Below are 24,706 nucleotides of genomic sequence, written 5' to 3'. Positions count from 1 at the left end.
ACCATGGAGCCTTATATACACCCGTGGGCAACTATGCATCACGTGGAAGCAAACATGGCAATTCATAGAATCCTAGAATGTTAGAGTTGGAAGGGACCTTTAAGGTCCTCGTGTACAACCCCCGGCTCAATGCAGGAGTCACTAAAACATCTGAGACGGATATCTGTCCAGCCTTTGTTTGAAGACTTCCATTGAAGGAGAACTCACCATCTCTTGTGGCCGCCTGTTCCACTCATAGATCACCCTCACTGTCAAAAAGCTTTTTTCCAATATCTAATCTGTATCTTCTCCCTTTCATTTACTCCAGTTTTTCAATGTCTTTTTTTAAAATGTGGTGCCCAGAACTGGACTCGCTATTCCAGCTGAGGGCTGACCAAGGAGGAGTAGAGATGGATAATTATTTTACGTGATCTAGACTCTATGCTTTTCTTAATACATCCTAGAACTGTGTTTGCCTTGTTTGCTGCTGCATCACACTGTTGACTCATGTGCAGTCTGTGATCTATTAATATACCCAAGTCTTTTTCACAAGTGCTGTTGCTTAGTTCTATTCCTCCCATTCTGTAGATGTCATTTTCAATTCTTTTTAATGCTCTGTAAAGTTACTGCTTGTATCACAAGAAACCTTTCAAGTTTCTACCATTCATTCCTCACAATTTTCACAATCTTTTTACAGATACTGAATGGAAATATTTTCGTTAGAGTTTAAAGCAGACGTGCGCAACCACTGGCCAAAGCGGCAGCGATGCCGTTCTGACACCCCTATATGCGGGACTCTTCTCTGTGCAGTTCTCCAGGAAGGAGACGAGGAGGCTTTCATTGGTTGAGTCTCCATGGTAGTTTGTGGGTTGGTGAATGCGCCGGGGTTTCCTTAACTCCCTTGACTGTTATTGCAAGAGCTGTGCTGATGCTCTTCTCTGGAGTGTTAGATAGTTGGTTAGGGACGGCCATTTATCAGATGAGTGGAACCCCCACCTATCAAACATTTAGTGCATGTATACACATTGCAGTTTTACAAAGTAATAAATAGCCTCTTAATTTCTACCAGGAAAATATATGAAATAAAATTTTTAACTTGTCAAACCTATGCTTTTTGTCCCCGCCTTCATTCTTTGATGTCCACAAATACGTGGGCTTTAGAGACGATCAAAAGGGTTCGAACGTCGAGCAGCCATGTCAGTGGTCCATGGCTACCAGATCAGAGCCCTGCAAACCTCCACCTGCCTGCACCTTATCTGATAAGTATGATGGAAGGAGGAAGGCCGGCAGCATTTTCGATGAGCGTAGTGTTCTCGGGGAAGAGACTCGCAGCCTTCTGATAAGTAAGAGTGGCGCAATCATTGTTGGAGCTCGACGACGCCATGGACCTTTTAATCCAAAGAAGCTCTCAAGAATCCGGCAGGCAGGAGGAGGTTCGAAGGGCTCTGGTCCGGCAATATTGCTGCAAAGCCAATCTCCTGCAAATGTTTTGGTCATCTCTACCTCTCAGCCGGCCACTGGTCACATTGATGACCTTCCCTGCAGTGGTTGACTTATTTGCCAGATCTGGTGTGTCAAGGATAGGAAACACAAGGAGTTGGAACTGTTGGAACCAGAACTTGGTCCCCAAGAGGAGTATATATGCCTACAAATTAAATTCTCCAGTAATCCCCCTTTCCTGTTTGTGGCCCTTGAGAGTGGTGCAGTTGATAACATTGTGGCCCTGGGATCGAAACAGGTTGCGCTTTCCGGATCGGAGTCATGCAATCCTGTCCTAACCTTAATCTTCTGCACTTGCAAAGATCCTGTGTGTTCACACCTGGCATGTTCGCTGCAGAAATGTCTGAACTGTCCATTCTGTATCTGTGACTGGAGTTGTTAATGCAGATGGTGCATTGGATTCTGCAAGTTTCATTCAGATAAATGGCGCAGAAGAATCCACCTGTGAACATATTATTTTACCCTTTTCACTTAATGAAAAACTGCAGATAGAGGGGAGAGGCTCCTGCTGCAGATAGAGGGGAGAGGCTTCTGCTGCAGTCAGTTTTCTTAGTCTTGCACCGGACAGTGAAGAAGAAGAAAGACATGTCTGAGCTCCAAAGATAAACAGGAAATATTTATTTTTGTAAACAGGAAATTTTGATTTTTTCTTTGTTTAATTTAACAAAATGTAGAGCTTTGAGAGCAGCATAGGCCCACCAAAGGTGTCAGAAGAAAATGTTATGTTCCACCGAGCGCTGAGCTATGGGGGCTTTGCTTCTAGCAAGAAATACGCTGCCGTACAGAGAGACGACTTAATGGCACAGGGAGCCGCAGCGTCACCATTTGCCACTGTGCTGCCTCTATGCACCTTGTCTCTGCCTCTATGCAACATGTTTTACCTGTGTGCTCCATGTCTCTGCCTCTGTGCTCCATGTCTCTGCCACTGTGCACCATGTCTCTGCCGCTATGCACCATGTGTCTGCCTCTGTGCTCCATGTCTCTGCCGCTATGCACCATGTCTCTGCCTCTGGGCGCCATGTCTCTGCCTCGGTGCACCATGTCTCTGCCGCTGTGCACCATGTCTCTGCCTCTGTGCACCATGTCTCTGCCTCTGTGCACCATGTCTCTGCCTCTGTGCTCCATGTCTCTGCCACTATGCACCATGTCTCTGCCTCTGGGCGCCATGTCTCTGCCTCTGGGCGCCATGTCTCTGCCTCTGTGCACCATGTCTCTGCCTCTGTGCGCGCCATGTCTCTGCCTGTGGGCGCCATGTCTCTGCCTGTGGGCGCCATGTCTCTGCCTCTGGGCGCCATGTCTCTGCCTCTGGGCGCCATGTCTCTGCCGCTGTGCACCACTCTGTGCTCCATGTCTCTGCCGCTATGCACCATGTCTCTGCCTCTGGGCGCCATGTCTCTGCCTCTGGGCGCCATGTCTCTGCCGCTATGCACCATGTCTCTGCCGCTGTGCTCCATGTCTCTGCCGCTATGCTCCATTTCTCTGCCTCTGTGCTCCATGTCTCTGCCTCTATGCACCATGTCTCTGCCTCTATGCACCATGTCTCTGCCTCTATGCACCATGTCTCTGCCTCTGGGCGCCATGTCTCTGCCGCTATGCACCATGTCTCTGCCTCTGTGCTTCATGTCTCTGCCTCTGTGCTCCATGTCTCTGCCGCTATGCACCATGTCTCTGCCGCTATGCACCATTTCTCTGCCTCTGTGCACCATGTCGCTGCCTCTGTACACCATGTCTCTGCCGCTATGCACCATGTCTCTGCCTCTGTGCACCATGTCTCTGCCTCTATGTACCATTTCTCTGCCTCTGGGCGCCATGTCTCTGCCTCTGGGCGCCATGTCTCTGCCTCTGGGCGCCATGTCTCTGCCTGTATGCACCATGTCTCTGCCGCTATGCACCATTTCTCTGCCTCTGCACCATGTCTCTGCCTCTGTGCATCATGTGTCTGCCTCTATGCACCATGTCTCTTGCCTCTGTGCTCCATGTCTCTTGCCTCTATGCACCATGTGACTGCCGCTATGCACCATGTCTCTGCCTCTGGGCACCATGTCTCTGCCGCTATGCACCATTTCTCTGCCTCTGGGCACCATGTCTCTGCCACTGTGCACCATGCCTCTGCCGCTATGCACCATGTCTCTGCCGCTGTGCACCATGTCTCTGCCTCTGGGCGCCATGTCTCTGCCTCTGGGCGCCATGTCTCTGCCTCTGGGCGCCATGTCTCTGCCTCTGGGCGCCATGTCTCTGCCTCTGGGCGCCATGTCTCTGCCTCTGGGCGCCATGTCTCTGCCTCTGGGCGCCATGTCTCTGCCTCTGTGCTCCATGTCTCTGCCGCTGTGCACCATGTCTCTGCCTCTGGGCGCCATGTCTCTGCCTCTGTGCACCATGTCTCTGCCTCTGTGCTCCATGTCTCTGCCGCTGTGCACCATGTCTCTGCCTCTGGGCGCCATGTCTCTGCCTCTGGGCGCCATGTCTCTGCCTCTGGGCGCCATGTCTCTGCCTCTGGGCGCCATGTCTCTGCCTCTGGGCGCCATGTCTCTGCCTCTGGGCGCCATGTCTCTGCCTCTGGGCGCCATGTCTCTGCCGCTGTGCACCACTCTGTGCTCCATGTCTCTGCCGCTATGCACCATGTCTCTGCCTCTGGGCGCCATGTCTCTGCCTCTGGGCACCATGTCTCTGCCGCTATGCTCCATGTCTCTGCCTCTGGGCACCATGTCTCTGCCGCTATGCACCATGTCTCTGCCTCTGTGCACCATGTCTCTGCCTCTGTGCACCATGCCTCTGTCTCTATGCACCATGCCTCTGCCTCTGTACACCACGTCTCTGCCGCTATGCACCATGTCTCTGCCGCTGTGCACCATGTCTCTGCCTCTGGGCGCCATGTCTCTGCCTCTGGGCGCCATGTCTCTGCCTCTGGGCGCCATGTCTCTGCCTCTGGGCGCCATGTCTCTGCCTCTGGGCGCCATGTCTCTGCCTCTGGGCGCCATGTCTCTGCCTCTGGGCGCCATGTCTCTGCCTCTGGGCGCCATGTCTCTGCCTCTGGGCGCCATGTCTCTGCCTCTGGGCGCCATGTCTCTGCCTCTGGGCGCCATGTCTCTGCCTCTGGGCGCCATGTCTCTGCCTCTGGGCGCCATGTCTCTGCCTCTGGGCGCCATGTCTCTGACCATGTCCCTGATCCTTTACTAGGATGGTAACAACAATTTTTTTTAAATATATAGCTCCATATTGCTAGCATTTTGGCTACTGAGGGGTTAAACTTGTTTAGAGCCAGTTATTAGATTAATCCGGCACGCAGCGGCAATTTGTGTGAACTGCGAGAATACATTAGGGTTATGACTGTTGTTACTTTAAGAGCCGTTCTCTGCAGCTGTGCTGCTCAATTGATCGCGGTCCCCGGGGGGGTTCCTCGCTATTTGAAATGCACACTGCGCCTCGGTCCCGATACCCGGGAAAAGCGCGTCGTTACTAAAAACAAATTGATTGATAAATAGAAAATTGCTTCATTTCCTTTTTTAATTGTTTTAACCTTTTTTTTTTGGCACCGCTTCCTGCACCTGCCCTTAAACAGATCAATAATCATTACCTGCAGGAATCTACCTATTCGTCGGCATTTTTTATTTTCTTACAGTTTAACCTCTGGGTTGCCTGTCGCATACATAATAGTAGGCAGTTATATGTGCACGCTCTGCTGGGATTTGTGGTACCATGGTCTTATCTCCAAAGGAGCTAGATTTTGCTGAGAATGAGGCTTTGTTCTCACTGAGATTTTTTTATGGCATTTGTTGGAGATCGGCTATAATAGCCACCAAAAAAAAAAATGTTTTGCAGTTTGAGGTTTTTTTTTTTGAGTTTTATTTTTCCTTGAAGCTGAAAATGCCTGACGTGGAGGGGTGCGGGTGCAAATGTGTATTAAACTTTTTAATATTGGAATATGAAGGAAACCTCCCCAAACTTGGCGCTGTCCAATTATAAAGATGCCCAAAACGTGTAAGGGGCAAAAAAAAAAAAATCTACAAAAGTGAGTTTACATGTTTTTTTCAGGAAAGCAAAAACTCACCCAAAAACAGTGTTTCCTGAAGAGCTGTCTGCGGTCCTTGAGCTTTTTGAACTCCTCTAATAGCTCCGTGTGAATATTAGTCTTACAAACTTACTTTCAGAACGAGCTCACCGAACCGAGGCAAAGCATGACTGCAGGTTTAAATAAATAAAGCAGGTGTACACAACCTGAGGATACAGCAATGGACCCCGACGCGCGTTTCACATTTACTTCTTCCTGGGGGGTTCTACACAGAAACCCCCCCAGGAAGAAGCCGACTCAAAACGCGCGTCGGGGACCATTGCTGCATCCTCAGGTTGTGTACATTTGCTTTATTTATTTAAACCTGCAATCATGCTTTGCCTACAGTGTGTGTGTACTTTCAGTGTTATGGTGCTGCTAATTTATATGATATGTTACTGACCTTACGAAGGTCATATCATAAGGTACTTTACCTAAAACTAGCTTAATTTGCAGCAAACATAATTATTTGCACTTTGGGCACTTTGTGATGCCCTTATTTTATGATTTTTAGATCAATACAATACAACACTCAATGTATATATTTTCTCTGATAATGGTGCTCTCTGTACTTTTAGGATTTTCTCTCTCTATGAACTAAACGTAAATACAGTAGTGATACTGATCCTGTATACTTCAACTAAGGCTTTCTGGCCTAGCTTCAACCTTTTTTAGAGTAAATGCATGTGGCTTATTATCTCATAACCATATGCACCTTGGTCAGATATAATTATTGGCTAAATCATAAAAGCATACGGAGTCATTTTTGAGGATTATAGTGCACACTGCCTGAATGCAGCATTTTTGTATTTACCCCTCAAAATTCACTTTTTAAATTACGGTATATGTCTGTATATGTCCTAATAAGAATTTCTATATTTTTCTATATACTTGGCACAAAGGCTTCCTCTTTGTTTATAGGTTTTATTTATTTAATGGAAGTGCCATCAATCTCGGCCAATTTATCGGTTTTGTTAGGAGGTTTGTGGTTGGCGGTAGGACTGGAGTACAGTTGTTCCAAAATTGTAATGCTGTTTTAAAAGTTTCAGTTGATGAATCTGTCGAAACAACGAAGAACAAAGAAAAACAGGCAAATACATATAAAATAGACGTACCGTAAATAAAGGCGCAAATTTAAAGAATGAGGCGCAAATGAAAAACACTAAAAACAAGACAAAAGCAAATGCGATAATGAAGCGTTCTCTAAGGGTCGCAAAGGTCGGATGTAGTGTGCCGTTGCACTGTACCTACAAGCCCCGTTGTATCGCGGTGCATTACAAGGTTGTACACATGCGGTATAAAGATAATTAGTCCATACCACAGAATCCTGTTCCCTATAATAATAATAGGTCCGAGCCCTTTAAGGGGTTAAACAACTAATTGGCTCCTAGTTTTTGCACAAGATGCCGGAGTGGTAAGTTATGTGCTCGCTGAGGTCTCCTGCACATTTGGTGCCCTTTTTCACGAGTTGATGTAAGGTCAGAAAATAACAGCTGGGTCTGCCGCACGATACCTAGGAAAATAGATTTATACTGGGAAAGCGACATAAAGCAGAGCGCTAATTGCCCCATTAAGCGGTGACTTTACCAAAGGCAGCCCACATTTATGCTTTGTTCGAAAAAAAGGAACGCAAATGCCAATTGCAAACGTAAATTGACATTTTCTATTTTCTTTTTTTCTTTTTTTTTTCTGCTTGTGCCGGAGAGACTGTAGAAAGCTCGTTCATCATTCTCTATTGGGAGAACTCCACTTCTTTCCACTCTCTGGATTGAAACATTTTGTATTCCGGCTAATATATATATATATATATATATATATATATATATATATATATATATATCAGATCCGGCTCCGAAATATTTTCTGTTGTGAAGTATTAGCTGCAGGCAGCAGGCGCTAATGCCATCGTTACATGGGCTGTATACCCGCGTTGTGACGGATTATTGGAAGCTCGGGGTGAAATTCCATTTTTAACACTTGATTCATAAATGTCTTGTAAGTTTTTTTTTTTTTATGGGGTTTATTGGCTTGAGAACCCTTTTTATAGCCTCTATTTGGTTACATGAATGCCACGAGGAAAGGGGGGCTATGACTTGGGTACACGACCATTTGGATGGGTGCCATGTTTTCCACCATTGATCACAGACGATCAATTGGTGTTTTACCTGTGAGATCTAACTGATTGAAGAGGCCGGCTCTTAATAAGGAGGTATAGTGGCTTGTGAAAGTATTCACCCCCTTGGGTTTTTACCAATTTTGTTACATTACTGTGTAAATATTTTTCTAATCCGATTTGTGTGTGATGAATCAACACAAAATACGGTAGTCTAAGTTGGTGAAGTGAGAGAAATATAGGTAGAAATTAAATCTATGGGATCAAATAACTAACAGTTGGCATGTGCATACGTATTCACCCCTTTTGCCATGAAGCCCTTTAAAAATTTCTGGTGCAAGCAGTTCCCTTCATAAGTCCCATACTTAGTGACAGAACGTCCCCGTGTGCAATCAAAGTGTCAGATGTTTGTGAGTATATACACTTTACTTTTTATGAAAGGCCACAGAGGCTGCAACACCATTAACAAGAGGCTGCACTAACCAAACACCATTGAGATCTCCAAACAACACCATGAGGACCAAGGAGATCTCCAAACACCACCATGAAGACCAAGGAGATCTCCAAACAACACCATGAAGACCAAGGAGATCTCCAAACAACACCATGAAGACCAAGGAGATCTCCAAACAACAACACGAAGACTGAGGAGATCTTCAAACACCAACATGTAGACCAAAGATATCTCCAAACAACACCATGAAGACCAAGGAGATCTCCAAACAATACCATGAAGACCAAGGAGATCTCCAAACACCACCATGAAGACCAAGGAGATCTCCAAATAAGTCCGGGACAAAGTTTTCAAGAAGTACAAGTCAGGGTTGGGTTATAAAACTCCAATCTCTAATGATCCCACAGAGCACCATCAAATCAATTATCATCAAATGGAAAGAACACCGTGCACACAACAAACCTGCCAAGAGAGGACAACCCACCAAAACTCTCAGCCCGGGCATTAATCGAAGAGGCAGCACAAAGACCATAGGTAACCCTGAAGTACCTGCAGAGTGCCCAAGCAGAGACTGGAGTATTTGTCCATACGACCACAATAAGCCATACATGCCATATTTATGAAAAAGTGGGCAGAAAAACGCCTTGACACACAAATTGTAAGGCTTGTTTTGAGTTTCCCAAAAGACACTGGAAACTACCCAAATGTATGGAGGAAGGTGCTGTGGTCAGATGAGACAAAAATCGAACTTTTTGGCCATCAAGGTAAGCACTATGTCTGGCACCAAACACCGCTCATCACCCCAAGAACACCATCCTCACAGTGAAACATTGTGGTGGCAGCATCATTCTGTGGGGATGTTTTTTGGCAGTAGGGACAGGGAAAATGGTCTGAGTCGAGGGGAAGACCGATGGTGCAAAATAGTGATATTCTTGGGCAAATCCTGTTAGTCAGTGATCTGAGACTGGGCCGCAAGTCAAAGCATACTGCTAAAGCAACACTCGAGTGGTTTAAGGGGAAATATGTAAATGTTTTGGAGTGGCCTAGTCAAAGTCCAGACCTTAATCCAATTGACAATTTATGGTCAGACTTGAAGATTGCTGATCACCAGAGGAAACCATCTTACTTGAAGGAGCTGGAGCAGTTTTGTCTTGAGGAATGGGCAAAAATCCCAGGGGTGAATAATTTTGTCTTTTTTGTTGTTCGCTTCACAATAAAAAATGCCAATGGGGTGAATTTTTTCTCAAGCCACTATATTATGCAGTTAAGAAGCTATCTTTCTCTTGTGGTGCTGTGGACTGGGGCCACTATAATAAAATGCACATAAAACCACAAACATATGTGCTGTCCCAACTAAATAAGACTTTTTTCTTTGAAAAAAAAAAAAAAAGAAGCTCCAAGCTTTCAGCCCGTCACAATAAAGGAAGTTTTACTCTTTTCCCTTTTTAATTTTGCACAATTTTTTTTTTATTTAAAAAGTAAATTTCCTTCATGTGTTTTTCGTCCGGATAGCGAGACCCTCACCGATCACTTAATGTACCCCGATCCCCACAAGAAGTGCACAGCTCGTGCTGGAGCATGGACACAGAGCGTCAAACGGATTCAATTGAAAGCATAGGATTCCTAACATGATCTTATATGTGGGATTGAGTAGCCATTAGGAAATTGTTTGACAGGACCCCGAGGTTTATTCTAAAAAGAAATCCAGAAACGCCCAACTTGTCATTTCTGCTTTGGAGGAAGTAGCTAACTTCTCCTTCTCCTCGGCTTAGGGACATAACAAGACAAGAGACTATACAGTCACATTGTTATTGACCGCTTTGAGACTTAGATATTCTAAATAAGTTTTGTGTTTAGGGCAGGGCTGTGGAGTCGGTAAGCCACAGTTGCGACTCCGACTCCTGGATTTTATCAGGTTCCGGCTCCGACTCCGGCTCCGACTCCGGCTCCGACTCCGGCTCCTTCATAAATGGCCAATTCGTAACCATAAATTTACTGTTGTAAAATATTAACATCGTGCTTATTCAGTTTCTCACCATCATATAAGTAATCAGACCACTTGGTAATACTGTTATTCCTCATGTACTCACAGTTAACTGATGCAAAGTTTGTTGAAAGGATAATACTTCTTACAGTCATCCTCTTCTGAGTAGCAGCTGTGAGATGCTTGGAAGACGCACACCAAACATCTAGTCTAGAGGAGGAGCTTTACTACTAAGAATTTGCAACACATTTTCACTTTCAGTTTCATACATTGTAAGTAGGGGGGTTGGGGCAGCATGAGGTTAACCAAGTATAAGATTAGATAAGGGCAGTGGAGAACGGTGACACACAAGAAGTAAGAAATGTCTCCATCTCCAGCAGAACTGCATATCACTGTTGTTCATAGTTTGATAGAACATATATATTTGAGTAACATTTATAAAATTCATATGAAAGTTCAATTATGAAATATTAATACATTTTTTTTTTTTTAAAGCTGGAGTCGGTACATTTCTACCGACTCCGACTCCAACCAAAACTAACTCCGACTCCACGACTCCGACTCCACAGCCCTGGTTTAGGGGAAGTTATATATTGTTCCAATAAAAAAAATTATATTTAATGAAATTGTATGTATGTGTGTGTATATATATATATATATATAGATAGATAGATAGATAGATAGATAGATAGATATATATATCTATAGATATCTATAGATATATATAGATATATATATATCTATAGATATATATAGATATATATAGATATATATATATATATATATATATATATATATATATATCTTAATAGGCTATTGTCATTTTGTATTTGTGGGCACTACTTTAAAGACTCTGAGGAGCTGAGCAGATTGGTATAGTGTTTTGGAAAAGATTATATATCAAATTCCTGCACTTACATAATATGTAGGAGTCCAGTAGGCGGTCTTAATCGGTGAATTGTTGCCGATCGGTGATAGTCGCCTAATGGACTCCTAAGCCTAGAAAAAGTAAGGGTTTAATTTAACGCATTCCCTCCAGTTTTACTTTACACCTTCAAAATGTTCCCCAGTTCTTACCAACTTATAGTAAGTAATGCGATTGTGGGATTAGTTTTGCACAATATTTACATTCTATTACTTTGGACGCTTACAGGAGATGCAAACTCAAACCGAGATGGTCATTTAAGACTGTTGGAATTTTTTTTTTTAATGGATAGGAGCAAAAAACTAAAATGGTTTTAAGTGTCAGAGACGTTGGTGGTAGAGAGCTGCAGTACCGCTATCGGCCACTGTGCAGTGTAGTGAGCTTTGCGATTTCCAGAGCGCCACTGCCCTTTCAACCAGCTGATTGGTGGAGATGCCGATCCCCCCCAGGATCTGATCGTTATGACCTATCCTACACGTTAGAAACTCTGTGACCCTTTCTTGTTCTCATAGAGGAGCACTTTGCGTTAAACAATTTTAAGAATCAAATTACGGCAATGAAATCGGCAATTTACATGTTCACGGGCTACAAGTTTTATTTCAATTAATTGGGGTTATCAGATTGGATCTTTCCAACTTGTTTTCACATCCCACCCACCCTCCCCAGATTACTCTGTTTTTTTCAAGGCCCCCAGTCATGAATATGGAATTATCGGGAAGCGCACCGATTGGCCGGCTCGCTGGAATATTTTCTGCCGCATCGGCTATATTTGGATTCATCCTGTCACTTCAGATGGAAAGATAATTATTGGTATCCAGTTGTTGCTGACACAATTTCCGCCAGGTTTAGGTGCTAAATGTAGGTATTTGAGTGACATAAGGAGGTTTTCAGTGCAGTTTCTCAGAAGTAGGAGGGAAAAAAAAGTATAAAAGTATCCTCTTGGCACCGAGATTGCAGAAGTATAATTTAGCTGAATTATGCTAAATAGCGGAATATATTTGAAGCATGTTTTTTTTTTTTTTTTTTTACGATTTACACGCTCTATAATAAGCTTCCTCTCCGGCACTCAACGATATTGACATATTAAATATATATCTGTGGCAAGAGACCTTTCCCGCAGTTTATATTAAGGTGCGGCAACCGCTAAACAAATGTTATACCAGGGCCGGCCATATTATGTTTATTCTGCGAAGTAAGAAACTTCTTGCTACTTAATTATTTTATTTCCAAACTTGACAATTTTTATATTGATTTTTATATATTTTTTTTCCTTGTGTTTGGACCGCTCTCGTCCCTGCTAAAATTATTTTGATGCCTGAAAGTTTCCATATTTTTGACGTAAAACTAGATCTGATTTATCTAAAACTAGATAAAGAAAACAAATTAATCAAAACATTAGACATTTTCCTACATAAATATTACACAACTATCTCAGGCGCTGCTCCCTTCACCTCGGTCTGGTGCCCTATGTTGTGCTCCACGTTGGGTTTTGCTAGTTGCCCGGTGTGGCTCAGTGACTTAATCGCCCTAGTCCTTCTTAAGGTCCATTATGACACACACCTGAGTGTCAGGGCTCTGTAAGGCTCACCTTGTGAAGTGGACCCACTAAGCCCCAGGACTGGGTGGGTACACAGACCCCGGGGTTTGGTGCACATAGCACGTGGGGAGCGAGGATGTGGAAATCTTGGGAGCAGCGGGACGGATAAAGTGGAGGTCAGCAGGGATTTGAAGCAGGTTAAGCAAATGTGCACAGAAGGTGGGATACACCCAACTTAAGTCTGGAATATCAGTCCTGAGACCCAGGTGTGTGTCCTGATGGACCTTAGAGAGAACCTTTCGCCTGAAAAAACAATATTAACCTGCAGATGTGGGGGGTAATCTGTAGGTTGATATAGTTCTGAATGTGCCTGGTGCCGGCACTCAGACCCGCGCTGCCGGGAGGAAATGAACCATATTCCTCCCGGTAGGGTTTTGGTTTTGTACTGGTGTGGGTTCAGTCACCGCTCTGGGCATAGAGAGCAGCAGCTGTAACTGTGCCCCCGGCACTTAGTCAGTAGGCTCTATTACTGATCCTGCTGTTAGTCAGTGCTGGGGGCGCAGTTACACAGAGTGGTAACTGAACCGGCATCAGTGCCCCCCAGGATAGAAACTCTTATGTTGCCAGGGGGAAATAGTGTTCATTTCCTCCTGGTAGTGGAAATCTAAGTGATAGTTCAGAAGTTGATAGCGTTTTTTTATGTGACAGGTTCCCTTTAAGTAGGACTAGGGGAGTGAAATGACTTAGCCATGCCAGGCAACCAGCAAAACTTGACGTGGAGCACAACAGAGGGCAGCAGATCAAGGTGAAGGGAGCGGAGGCCAGAATATTTGGAACAGTTGTGTAAAAAGAAACAAAACTGTCACATGTCTGTCAGAGGCAAAACTATGTGCAGCTTTTGGCATTATCAAATAACTGGAAGATGAAATTGGAGTCTGGTGTTTTCAGTAGATGGGATAAAGATCAGGTGTGAGTGGGCGACCTGTTTTTATTTAAAGAACAGGGATCTATCAAAGTCTGATCTTCAGAAGACACATTTGTGGAATGGTACAAAGGAAATTTCTGAGGACCTTGATTGTAGTCTGGCTGGAAAACATTACAAAACCATCTCCAAAGAGTTTTAACTTCACCAGTCCATAGTCGGACAGACAGATCGCGTAGAAACACAGGAAATTCAAGACCATTGTGACTTTATCTATTCGTGGTCGGATCACTGGAAGAACAAGGCATATAATAGTCATATGATGTCCTATGACATTGATTTTGGATGTGTATATCACATGGGAGAATTATACATCCTGTGAAGATGGTTGCTGGGCAGACGTGTGTGAACAGTTCCTGAGCGCATGTCGGATGGTTGCTGGGCAGACGTGTGTGACCAGTTCCTGAGCCGTATGTCGGATGGTTGCTGGGCAGACGTGTGTGAACAGTTCCTGAGCGTATGTCGGATGGTTGCTGGGCAGACGTGTGTGAACAGTTCCTGAGCGTATGTCATAATCATGTAACTATTGATAAGTAACGTGCCTATGTATGACTGTGTATCAATGATGTGTACAGCAGAGGCTGCGGCAGAAGTTTGTGTTGGCATGTATCCCCGGACTAATCCCGCAGGCAGATTGTTTACCTTTAATTATCCATACGGAGAAGAAATTTGTAAGAGCAGAAATTGGAGCTTTCCCTCCCACATGCGAGTTCATTAGAGTAAAATTACTCCATAGCGAGAGCATTGTGAGTCATCACTTCATCCATCCGCCTGGTCATCAGGTATTACCATGTAATGTCACACTGTGCAATGGATACCTGCCGCACGTAACTCAAGCCTGCGGCCAGAGAGGATGATTACCGTCACAGAGCAGGGGGTGACTCATCCCAGTGTGAACGCTCCTCAATTATTAACACTCACATTTTGGCACCTTATTGTCATCTATGTTTTATTATTGCAGTTTGGTCTTTTGCAAAAACTTTTACATTTTTGATAAATGTCATCTCCAGTGTTCAGAGACATTTCTTCTGTGAGACAAGAATCTGGCCTCATGCAGCCGTCGGAGGTGTCTATTAGGGGGCTGCAAAATGACCACCTCCCACCCCCGAGATGCCCTGCAAAGAACTGGACCTCGATAATGCTGAGTAGTGGACTCAGGAGCTGAGCTTGCTCCACACAAGGTGGATGCTGGCTGTGTTACACAACCAACATCTCTCTATATCCGCAGCAGCCTGAGCTGTGCTCTAAGGGCTGATTTTTACCATTTAGATGTGGCCGTTTATTTTTTGACAACGGCATTTAACTGAGTGCTCGGTAATGTGAGTGCACAGATTCCTGTCCACCTTCCACTACAATTGTGAGGTTCTGATGAATTGCTATGACAGCTGGGGGTCTGCTGAAAGCCCCCTTTCCCTGCCATTTTGGCCCCAAGTGAAGTGGCTCTTGGCTTCATTAGATACCTTGATTTTACCATTATGCTGCAGTATTGCAGTATATAGGAAAAGTGATCAGAGGATCACAGGTTCAAGTCCCCTAAAGGGACTGCAAAGTAGGAAAAAAAAAGTTTTTAGAAATCTAAACCAAAAAAATTCAAATTACCCCATCACTCCTGTTAAAAATGAAGAAATAAAAAAGTAAATATTTGGCATAGCTGCATCCGAGAGAGTCCAGTGGATGAAAATGATCAAAATATAAAATTAATCCATAAGGTAAATGTTGTAAAGAGCGAAAACATCTGAATGCTAGAATTGTCTTTTTTTGGTCACCAATGCTGAGCCAGTAAGATACTCCTCAAGGAGTGGCAAAACCCCTGGAGAGACCCCACAGGTATTGGCGAAACCTTTGGAGAGACTCCATAGGGAATGGCAAAATCCCTGGAGAGGCCCCACAGGGAGCTGCGTAGCCCCTGGAGAGGCCCCACAGGGAGCAGCGTAGCCCCTGGAGAGGCCCCTCAGGGAGCAGTGTAGCCCCTGGAGAGGCCCCTCAGGGAGCATCGTAGCCCCTGGAGAGGCCCCTCAGGGAACAGCGTAGCCCCTGGAGAGGCCCCTCAGGGAACAGCGTAGCCCCTGGAGAGGCCCCACACGGAGCAGCTTGGCCCCTGGAGAGGCCCCTCAGGGAACAGAGTAGCCTCCAGATGAGAGCGGCATAGCCCCCCTGAGGAGAGTGGCATAGCCCCTGTCGAGGCCTCCAGAGGAGAGCATCCTAACCTCTGGCGCGAGGCCTTCTGAGGAGTTCCTGCCTAACCTCTGGCGCGAGGCCTCCTGAGGAGTGCGGCCTAACCTCTGGCGCAAGGCTGTTATGATCAGGTGGCCTTGGAGCAGCATGAAATGACCTTCGCTGGAGCAGTGGTAATTTTACTGACCGCAAACCCTGATCCTATCAACGCAACTAGAAGTAGCCGTGGGGTGTGCCTAACCAGACCTAGACACCTCGACACAGCCTAAAGACTAAATATCCCTAAAGATGGAAATAGGAAAACTCTCTTGCCTCAGAGTAGACCCCCAAAGGATAGGTAGCCCCCCACAAATAATGACTGTGAGTAGGAGAGGAAAAGACACGCAGACAGAAAACAGGGATAAGCAGAGGAGGCCACTTCTACCTAGATAGGAAAGGATAGTACAGGATACTATGTGGTCAGCATAAAACACTACAAAATATCCACAGCAGAAAAATACAAAAACTCCACCACCTAACTAAAGATGTGGAGAGTATATCTGCGACTCCAGCGAATCCAACTAGACTGAGAAAAATATCAGGCACAGTCTAGCAGGAACAAAATAGAAACAAGATCAGCACAGAAAATAAACACACAGCCGTGTGTCTAAAAAATGAAGCAAATACTTATCTTTGCTGAATTGGCAGCAAGCAGGAGAGGCCAGGCAGAGGACCAACACTTCCAAAGGAACATAGACTACTGGCAAGGACTAATGAGTCCTGCACAGCTAAATACCCCAGTCAGAATTGCAATTAGCAGAAACACCTGTCCAAGACTGCTGCTCAGGAATAACTGCATTACCATCAACAACCACCGGAGGGAGCCCAAGAGCAGAATTCACAACACAAGGCGTCCCGAGGAGAGCGGCATAGCCCCCCAGAGGAGAGTGGCATAGATCGTCGGGGCCTCCTGAGGAGAGCAGCCTAGTCTCTGGCGCGAGGCCACCTGAGGAGAGCGGCCTAGCCGCTGGCGCGAGGCCTCCTGAGGAGAGCGGCATAGCCCCTGAAGAGGCCCCCTGCAGAGCGGTGAGGAATGGCATAACTTGGAACAAGCTCTCTTTTGAAGATGTGGTTAATTATTTGAGAATTGGCGTACTATTGGGAAAGCTTCCTATGATTTTCCATAGGTGGACAACTGCTTCTGTAATCCATCATTCTCTGAAGTACGGTAAGTAACCAGGGACGTGGAGAACCCTCATTGAAGTTCTACATGATCTAAAATACGCTGTAGAAGTCCTCGAAAACCCATTTGGCGAGCTTTAAAAAGCCTTCCATTGTTTCCACAGCTCACATGAGGTACCATGATGACCTGTGACTCAGGATTTGGTGCTTTTTCTTTCTGTTTAGTCAGATAAGTATTAGTGCAGAAGTTGTCTTCTGATTTTATGTGACATCCATGCAATGATGCCCGACACCTTCACTTAAATAACATTTGCACGTCGCAGATTTGGAGCCATAAATGTTAAATATGAGTTCACTAAAGCAAAACTTTGAATGGAAAAATATTGTCAGTTTAACCTTTAGCAGATTAGCAGGTGACATTTCAATAGAACAAGGCCTTCGGGGGCTTTTGACCCTTGGTTGATGTCTTGATATCGTTGGATGTCTCAACAATTCCTCAAGGCAGAGCTGGGATGGGACATATTTGTATAATTGTACAACTCCTCTTGATAACTGTTCATAACCAAGGTTTAGAGAGAAGTAAACAGATGGGACAGTGTACGCTTTTAAGTCAGATGAATTGTAATCCTACCAGTTGTTTCCGAGATTCTCCAGGCTCCTAGTTGGGTAATATTCTCCAGGCTCCTAGTTGGGTTATATTCTCCAGGCTCCTAGTTGGGTAATATTCTCCAGGCTCGTAGTTGGTATTATTCTCCAGGCTCCAAGTTGGGTTATATTCTCCAGGCTCCTATTTGGGTAATATTCTCCAGGCTCCTAGTTGGGTACTATTCTCAAGGCTCCTAGTTGGCTAATATTCTCCAGGCTCCTAGTTGGGTAATGTTCTCCAGTCTTCTAGTTGAGTACTATTCTCCAGGCTCCTAGTTGGGTACTATTCTCCAGGCTCCTAGTTGGGTACTATTCTCCAGGCTCGTAGTTGGCTAATAAATCTGGTAGAATCAGTTTGTGAACCTATGTAGCTTTCAAAGAACCATTTGTAACCTGCAAGGATCTAAGAAAACCATGTAACCTTTTAGTAGCCTCCTAATAATATACATAGCCAGAAAAAGTGCCTTAAAAACAGGTGTAGCCTAGGAGAAGGTTACTGATGACCAGTATAACCTTGAAAAAAAACTCTGTGAACCAGTGCCAGCTAGTAGAGGCTCCCAGTGAACCAGTGCCACATAGGTGAGGTTCCCAGTGAACCAGTGCCACCTAGGAGAAGTTCTTGGTGAACCAGTGCCACCTATGAGAGATTTCCTGGAAACCAGTTCCAAATAGGAGAAGCTCTTTGTGAACCAGTGTTACCTAAAATAAGCTCATTTTGAGCCAGTGCCACCTAGGAAAGATTCTCAGTGAACCAGTTCCAAATAAGCGAATCTTTTTGTGAACCAGTGCCACCTACGAGAAGCTTGCTGTGAACCAGTACCACCCAGGAAAAGCTCCCTGTGAACCAGTTACACCTAGGAGAAGTTATTTCTGAACCAGTGCCACAGAAGAGTGGCTCCCTGTGAACAAGTGCCACCTGTGAGAAGCTCCCTGTTAACCGGTTCCAAATAGAAGAAGCTCTTTGTGAACCTGTTCTACCTAGAATCTCCCGGTGATCTTGTGCCACCTACGAGAAGCTCTCTGTGAACCAGTGCCAACTTGGAGAGGCCCCCTGTGTGTGAATCTGCATAATTTTAGGAAATGATCTACCGTATTTGGCCTAACTGAGTCTGAGAGATCACAATAAAAAAAAATGGAAGTTGGCACTACTGAGAACAAATCACAGATGAGATTTGACCGTTCCTGCACACAGGTGGCACTCCATCCAGCTATGTAAAATGTAATATAGAACATTGCAAATCAAATCTATAACTCTATTAACAAGAATGCAGGTCAGCAGGGATGGGAGTATTGGATACTGCTGACTGATAACAAGCCAACATCTTGTAGCTGTTTCACTCGTCTCTGCAGATATAATCTTGTCTAATAAAGTTATGGACTGTATTTGCATCATTTGGTGATTGTCTTGAATTTTCTTTTCTGATCTAAACTAGAAGATGCTCCCTAAGCGAAACCTGGAAAGTGCTCCCTGAAGGGTCGACCCAACCTGCCCCCGTGCTCCCTGAGGGGCATCCCATCCTGCCTTATGCTCCCTGAGGGGCGTCCCATCCTGCCCCATGCTCCCTGAGGGGCGTCCCATCCTGCCCCATGCTCCCTGAGGGGCGTCCCATCCTGCCCCGTGCTCCCTGAGGGGCGTCCCATCCTGCCCCGTGCTCCCTGAGGGGCGTCCCAACCTGCCCCGTGCTCCCTGATGGGCGACCCAACCTGCCCCATGCTCCCTGAGGGAAGCCCATCCTGCCCCTTGCTCCCTGAGGGGGGTGGCTCAACCTGCCCCATGCTCCCTGAGCCGTATCCCAACCTGCCCCGTGCTAACTGAGGGGCGTCCCAACCTGCCCCGTGCTCCCTGAAGGGTGTCCCAACCTGCCCCGGGCTCCCTGAGGGGTGTCCCAACCTGCCCCGGGCTCCCTGAGGGGTGTCCCAACCTGCCCCGTGCTCCCTGAGGGGCGGCCCAACCTGCCCCGTGGTCCCTGAGGGGCGTCCCATCCTGTCCCGTGCTCCCTGAGGGCGTCCCAACCTGCCCCGTGCTCCCTGAGGGGCGTCCCATCCTGTCCCGTGCTCCCTGAGGGGGTGTCCCAACCTGCACCGTGCCCCCTGAGGGGCGGCCCATCCTACCCCGTGCTCCCTGAGGGGCAGCCCATCCTGCCCCGTGCTCCCTGAGGGGCGGCCCATCCTGCCCCGTGCTCCCTGAGGGGCGGCCCATCCTGCCCCGTGCTTCCTGAGGGGCGGCCCATCCTGCCCCGTGCTCCCTGAGGGGCGGCCCATCCTGCCCCGTGCTCCATGAGGGGCATCTCAGCCAAGAAAGCGACTCCCTGTTAACTGGCAAAAGCTCCTTAAACACTGGTGTAACCTGGGATGAAGCTTTCCGTTAAGTAGTATAGAATTTTGGAAATATAGGAAGAGACTGATGTATAGAGACTTTCTAAAAGTAGTTTGTATCTAGGAGTCATATCTGGTAGTGTAATCACACATGTAAAGTGAAGGTAAGTAGCGGTATGATGAGCGATGACTGGCGGCACACAATACACGCCAGCGTTAATCTGCCGGAGTCTGCAGCGAACATTCGATTTTATTTAGTTTCATAGCTAATGACTTTATCCATTGAGCGGCACATCACCGTATTGATCACAGCAGAGATCGGCGGAGGGGTCTAATCATTTCTCTCTATTTCATTAGATGCGTTGCATCATTTACTGGATGAATTATTTATTCCAAATATTTATAGTTTGTGGAGGAGGGAGAACAATGTCGCTTCTGCTTTCTGAAAATCTATTGCTTCTTGTCTTTTATTCATTTAATTTCCTGCTTGGTCTTAAACGACCGATTATCAGAAAATTCCACCAAGGATTCCTTTTCCCAATGCACCATGTTGCTATTTAAAGAGATCATGAACATAAATTCTGTGCGACAGTATCTCTCTGCTTTGTAGAGTCTATTGTTATCAACTGTCATTGGGGAGAGGCTGGTATAACCCAAGGGGAAAAAGACCAAAAGACATAAGATTATGTTGATGGGGTGGAAACCTCACCTGGCCTCGGTCCGTGTTCAGATGTTGCAGTAGAGCACCTTGAAATAAGAATTGGCTGCAGTAACAGCTGAAAACTACAGACAAGTGTGGCACTGAACCAAAAACATTTTTTGTAAGCCTGGACCACCCATGTAAACCATTACTATTACTGTATAATATGTAAAGATAAATATTGCTTACATGTATGCAAGGGATAGTATACTCCAGAGCTGCACTCACTATTCTGCTGGTGCAGTCACTGTGTACATATATTACATTACTGATCCTGAGTTACCTCCTGTATTATACTCCAGAGCTGCACTCACTATTCTGCTGGTGCAGTCACTGTGTACATACATTACATTACTGATCCTGAGTTACATCCTGTATTATACTCCAGAGCTGCACTCACTATTCTGCTGGTGTAGTCACTGTGTACATACATTACATTACTGATCCTGAGTTACATCCTGTATTATACTCCAGAGCTGCACTCACTATTCTGCTGGTGCAGTCACTGTGTACATACATTACATTACTGATCCTGAGTTACATCCTGTATTATACCCCAGAGCTGCACTCACTATTCTTCTGGTAGTCACTGTGCACTTGCAGTATTTATCCTGTACTGATCCTAAGTTAGACTATATTAAAGACCTGTGTTAATTCTGCTAGTTATCGGAAACCTCCAAGTTTGTGACCATAAATATTTGATATCATAGTGGGAAAAGTTAGTTTTAATGTTTTGGTTTATTGTAAAGTTCTTTTTCTGAAACGTCAGAGTAAGAAACTGCCCAAGCAGGAAATCTTGGGAGATTTCAGCTCTGAAGTCAGAAAAATTGTGAATGCTGTTCCTTAATGAGTCTCTAATAGTGATTCTAGGATAATAGAACTGTATATTTAGTTCCCTATCATCATGGACCACAGATAAGTAAAGCTTAAAGAGTAACCGTCTGTTTAGTTTTTACTTCCATTTGGAAATTAAGCCATTTTTAGTTTCTTGTTTCCAAAAAAATCTGCTCTTTTCTCCTCCTGCACTTGAACGTTCACTCTCAATTCATGGGTAAAATGTGTATTCAGTGAAGACCGACTTTCACATTATAGATGAGAGATGCAAGTTCTCCTGAAACAAAGTTGTGGTGATCAAGTGAAACTTTATCCGGAACTGAAAAGTTCTAGTTTTGGGTGGAGTAACATTTCACTCCTGCTGTTTTCTCTGTCCTCTCGACCAGGTCCTAAATTCTGATAAAATCATCTGCTCTTTTGACTTTGACTGATAGGAAAGTCAGGAAGGAAGAATATAGAGAATCCTAGGTTAGGAATTAGGCAGTGGACGGAGTAGAGACCCCATACAAATGTGTTTTTTTTTTTTTTTTTTGTTCCAGATGGGCCTTGGGAAGACTCTGCAGGCGATTGCCGTGGCGTATTGTTACCGGGATGAATGGCCGCTTCTCATTGTCGTTCCTTCTTCGTTGAAGTATCCATGGATTGAGGAGATGGAGAAGTGGATCCCGGAGCTGGGACCAGAGGACATAACCGTCATTGAGAACAAAACCGATGTTGGGTGATTATTTACATTTATAATCACCATAATGTTTGCAACAATTGATAGGCATAGTTCTGTTATTTTGCAATTTCTTTTACTACTTCTGGCCATAAAACGTCGTATGTTGGGTGCTGGTGTATAGAGCTGGCCAGCGTCTGCTGTATTACACAGCCAGCATCTGTCTCCAACAGCAGCGATCAGGGCCAGCTCTGATCACTGCACATAATCCACTTATGAATGGTGACAGTGGTGATCTACTTCCATTGCCCATCAATAATAGTATTCCCAGGGGCTGATGGATGCTATGGCAGATGGGGTCGTAATGAAGGCCTTCCCCCGGTTTCACCATCGTAAAGCTATGTTCACACGTTGCGTTTTTGCTGCCTTTTTGTCCTGCAGGCAAAACCTGTTTTCTTGTCGGTAAAGAAGCAGCTTACAGAAAGCAGGTTTTTCTCCGATTTTGCTGCATTTTTATCAGATACATTTGTGTATTTTGCATGCTGATAAGGTTTAGCTCATAAAAAATAACATGATGCAACTTCCTGGGGTTTTTGCACCAAAAATGCAGTAAAACCTGATACCTGCCTTTTTTTTTTGCACTTATTGCTTTGTATGGGTGAAAAAAACGCTGCAAAAGCGCTGAAAGAAATCACACGCTGTAGATTTAAAACGCGCAACAGGTTTTGCTGATATGGTAAAACGCAGCTTAAAAGAAAAGAAAAAGCAGCAAAAACGCAACATGTGAACGTAACCTTATTCTCCATCTTCATAGCAGATTGTGATTTTAAGTATGATTACAATGCTGAAATAGTGCAAAAGTCCTCTTGGGGACTAGTAACAAAAAACAGATAAAAAAAAGATATTTAAAGTGCTGAGTTACAAAAAATTACTTAAATCCAACCTTTGTCAAATCTAAAAATAAATGTAAATAACATATTTTGTATCACTGCATCTGTAAAAATCCAAACTGTGTAAATAAAATATTGTTTACCCCATACCGTAAAATGGTTTATAGCAAGAAAACAAGATGCCAGAGTTCCCATTTTCAAGTGTCCACATCTCTCTCCAAAAGTGCAATAAAAGCGATAATTTTTTTTTTTTAGTATATAAGATGTTTTCTTAAATACTCCCAAAATGGTATCAATTAAAAAGTACAGCTCAATAAGTAAAAAACCAAAGCCCACACAGCTCCATCAACCCTAAAATGAAAGTTATGGGTCTCAGAAAATTCCGAGTTTAGATAGAGCTAGTGATAAGTGGGGAAAAATACAGAACCGAAGTGATAGAATGTCCGGAAATAGTGTTGGTCCTCGTACACACTGGCCGGCTTACTCTGAACAGTCATCATTAATGGATTCCATGCCTTCCACAGGCGAATATCAACTTGTAAAGTCACCGTTTTGGGGTACGGCCTATTAACTGGCGACGCCAAGACCCTGATCGATGCCCTTTATAAGCAGCACTTTAAGGTGGTTCTGGTGGACGAATCTCACTACATGAAGTCAAGAAACGCGTCTCGGAGCAAACTCCTTCTGCCGATGGTTCAGAAAGCGACCCGAGCCCTTCTTCTGACCGGGACGCCGGCTCTGGGACGACCCGAGGAGGTAATGACATTTATAACACAAAGCAAAATACCCCCCTTCCCCCATTTTTTTCAAGTGACTGTTTCCAAGGTTTCCTCCTTTTTCCAGCTTTATATGCAGATCGATGGCCTGTTTCCCAGAATGTTCGGAACGTGGACGGAATATGCCAAGAAATACTGTGACGCACACGTCAGGTATCCGATGCTGCTAATTCTGCTAATCGCCAACATACCTCGTTATTATTGAATTTGGCAATGGGGAGGGGCTGATCTGTTACACCGCCCATGTAAATCCTCAAATCCTACTAAACGGGGGTCTCCATTTAACAGTGTATCCATAGGAAGCGGTAACTGATACATTGGGTTATTACTTAGTGATGTATTGCTGCATAAGGCTACGTTCACATTTGCGTTGTGCGCCGCTGCGTCGGTGACGCACGGCACAACGCAAATAAAAACGCACGCTAAAACGCTGCATTTTGCGACGCATGCGTCCTTTTCTGCCGAAATTTGGACGCAAAAAACTGCAACTTGTTGCGTTTTCTGCGCCCAACGCTTGCGGCAAAAAAAACGCATGCGTCGCACAACGCATGTTCATGCGCCCCCCATGTTAAATATAGGGGCGCATGACGCATGCGTCGCCGCTGCGGCGCCCGACGCAAACACGCAAAACGCTAATGTGAACGTACACTAACTAGATGCATCGTTCTCTGGATTCCAGGATGTTGATCGTCACTTTAAAGGATTAGGTCACTTAAAATCCAATGTTAAAAATGTAGTAATAAAGCAGAAGAAGTTAGGCTGAGAATCCGTCTGTGAGCTCGTTCTGTTCAGAGAGTTTCTACCTCTTTGGTTCTTCTTCCGAGTTCCTACCAGCTGATTTATGATCCTTGAAGAGTTGAGCAAAACTTTGTGGTCATGAATCAGCTGAGAGGAGTTCAGAAGGAAGAAAATAAGCGTTATGAGCTTTCCCGTAAGATCCAGCTCCCTGCCTGGTTCTCAGTTAACTCATTCTGCAGCCGGCAAGAGAGAGATTAAAGTAGGCAATTTAGAAACCCCTCTGGAGCGGCA

The 24,706-nt window shown here is 45.1% G+C and overlaps 1 protein-coding gene across 1 annotated transcript in view; it reads left to right on the top strand.

The window, feature by feature from the left end:
- The window catches only part of ZRANB3 (zinc finger RANBP2-type containing 3), a 182,395-nt gene that overhangs the window by 64,007 nt on the left and 93,682 nt on the right, over nt 1-24,706 (top strand). Inside the window, exons 4-6 of the mRNA XM_069732850.1 lie at nt 21,893-22,071; nt 23,426-23,657; nt 23,745-23,830. Of these exons, the coding sequence (XP_069588951.1) occupies nt 21,893-22,071; nt 23,426-23,657; nt 23,745-23,830 (497 nt within the window). The remainder of the gene's footprint in view (nt 1-21,892; nt 22,072-23,425; nt 23,658-23,744; nt 23,831-24,706) is intronic.

The sequence above is a fragment of the Ranitomeya imitator genome, chromosome 7, assembly GCF_032444005.1.
Source record: "Ranitomeya imitator isolate aRanImi1 chromosome 7, aRanImi1.pri, whole genome shotgun sequence".
NCBI classification, from domain to species: Eukaryota; Metazoa; Chordata; class Amphibia; order Anura; family Dendrobatidae; genus Ranitomeya; species Ranitomeya imitator.
Note: the sequence above shows the minus strand (reverse complement) of the source record. Positions and strands in the feature narration are given on the sequence as shown.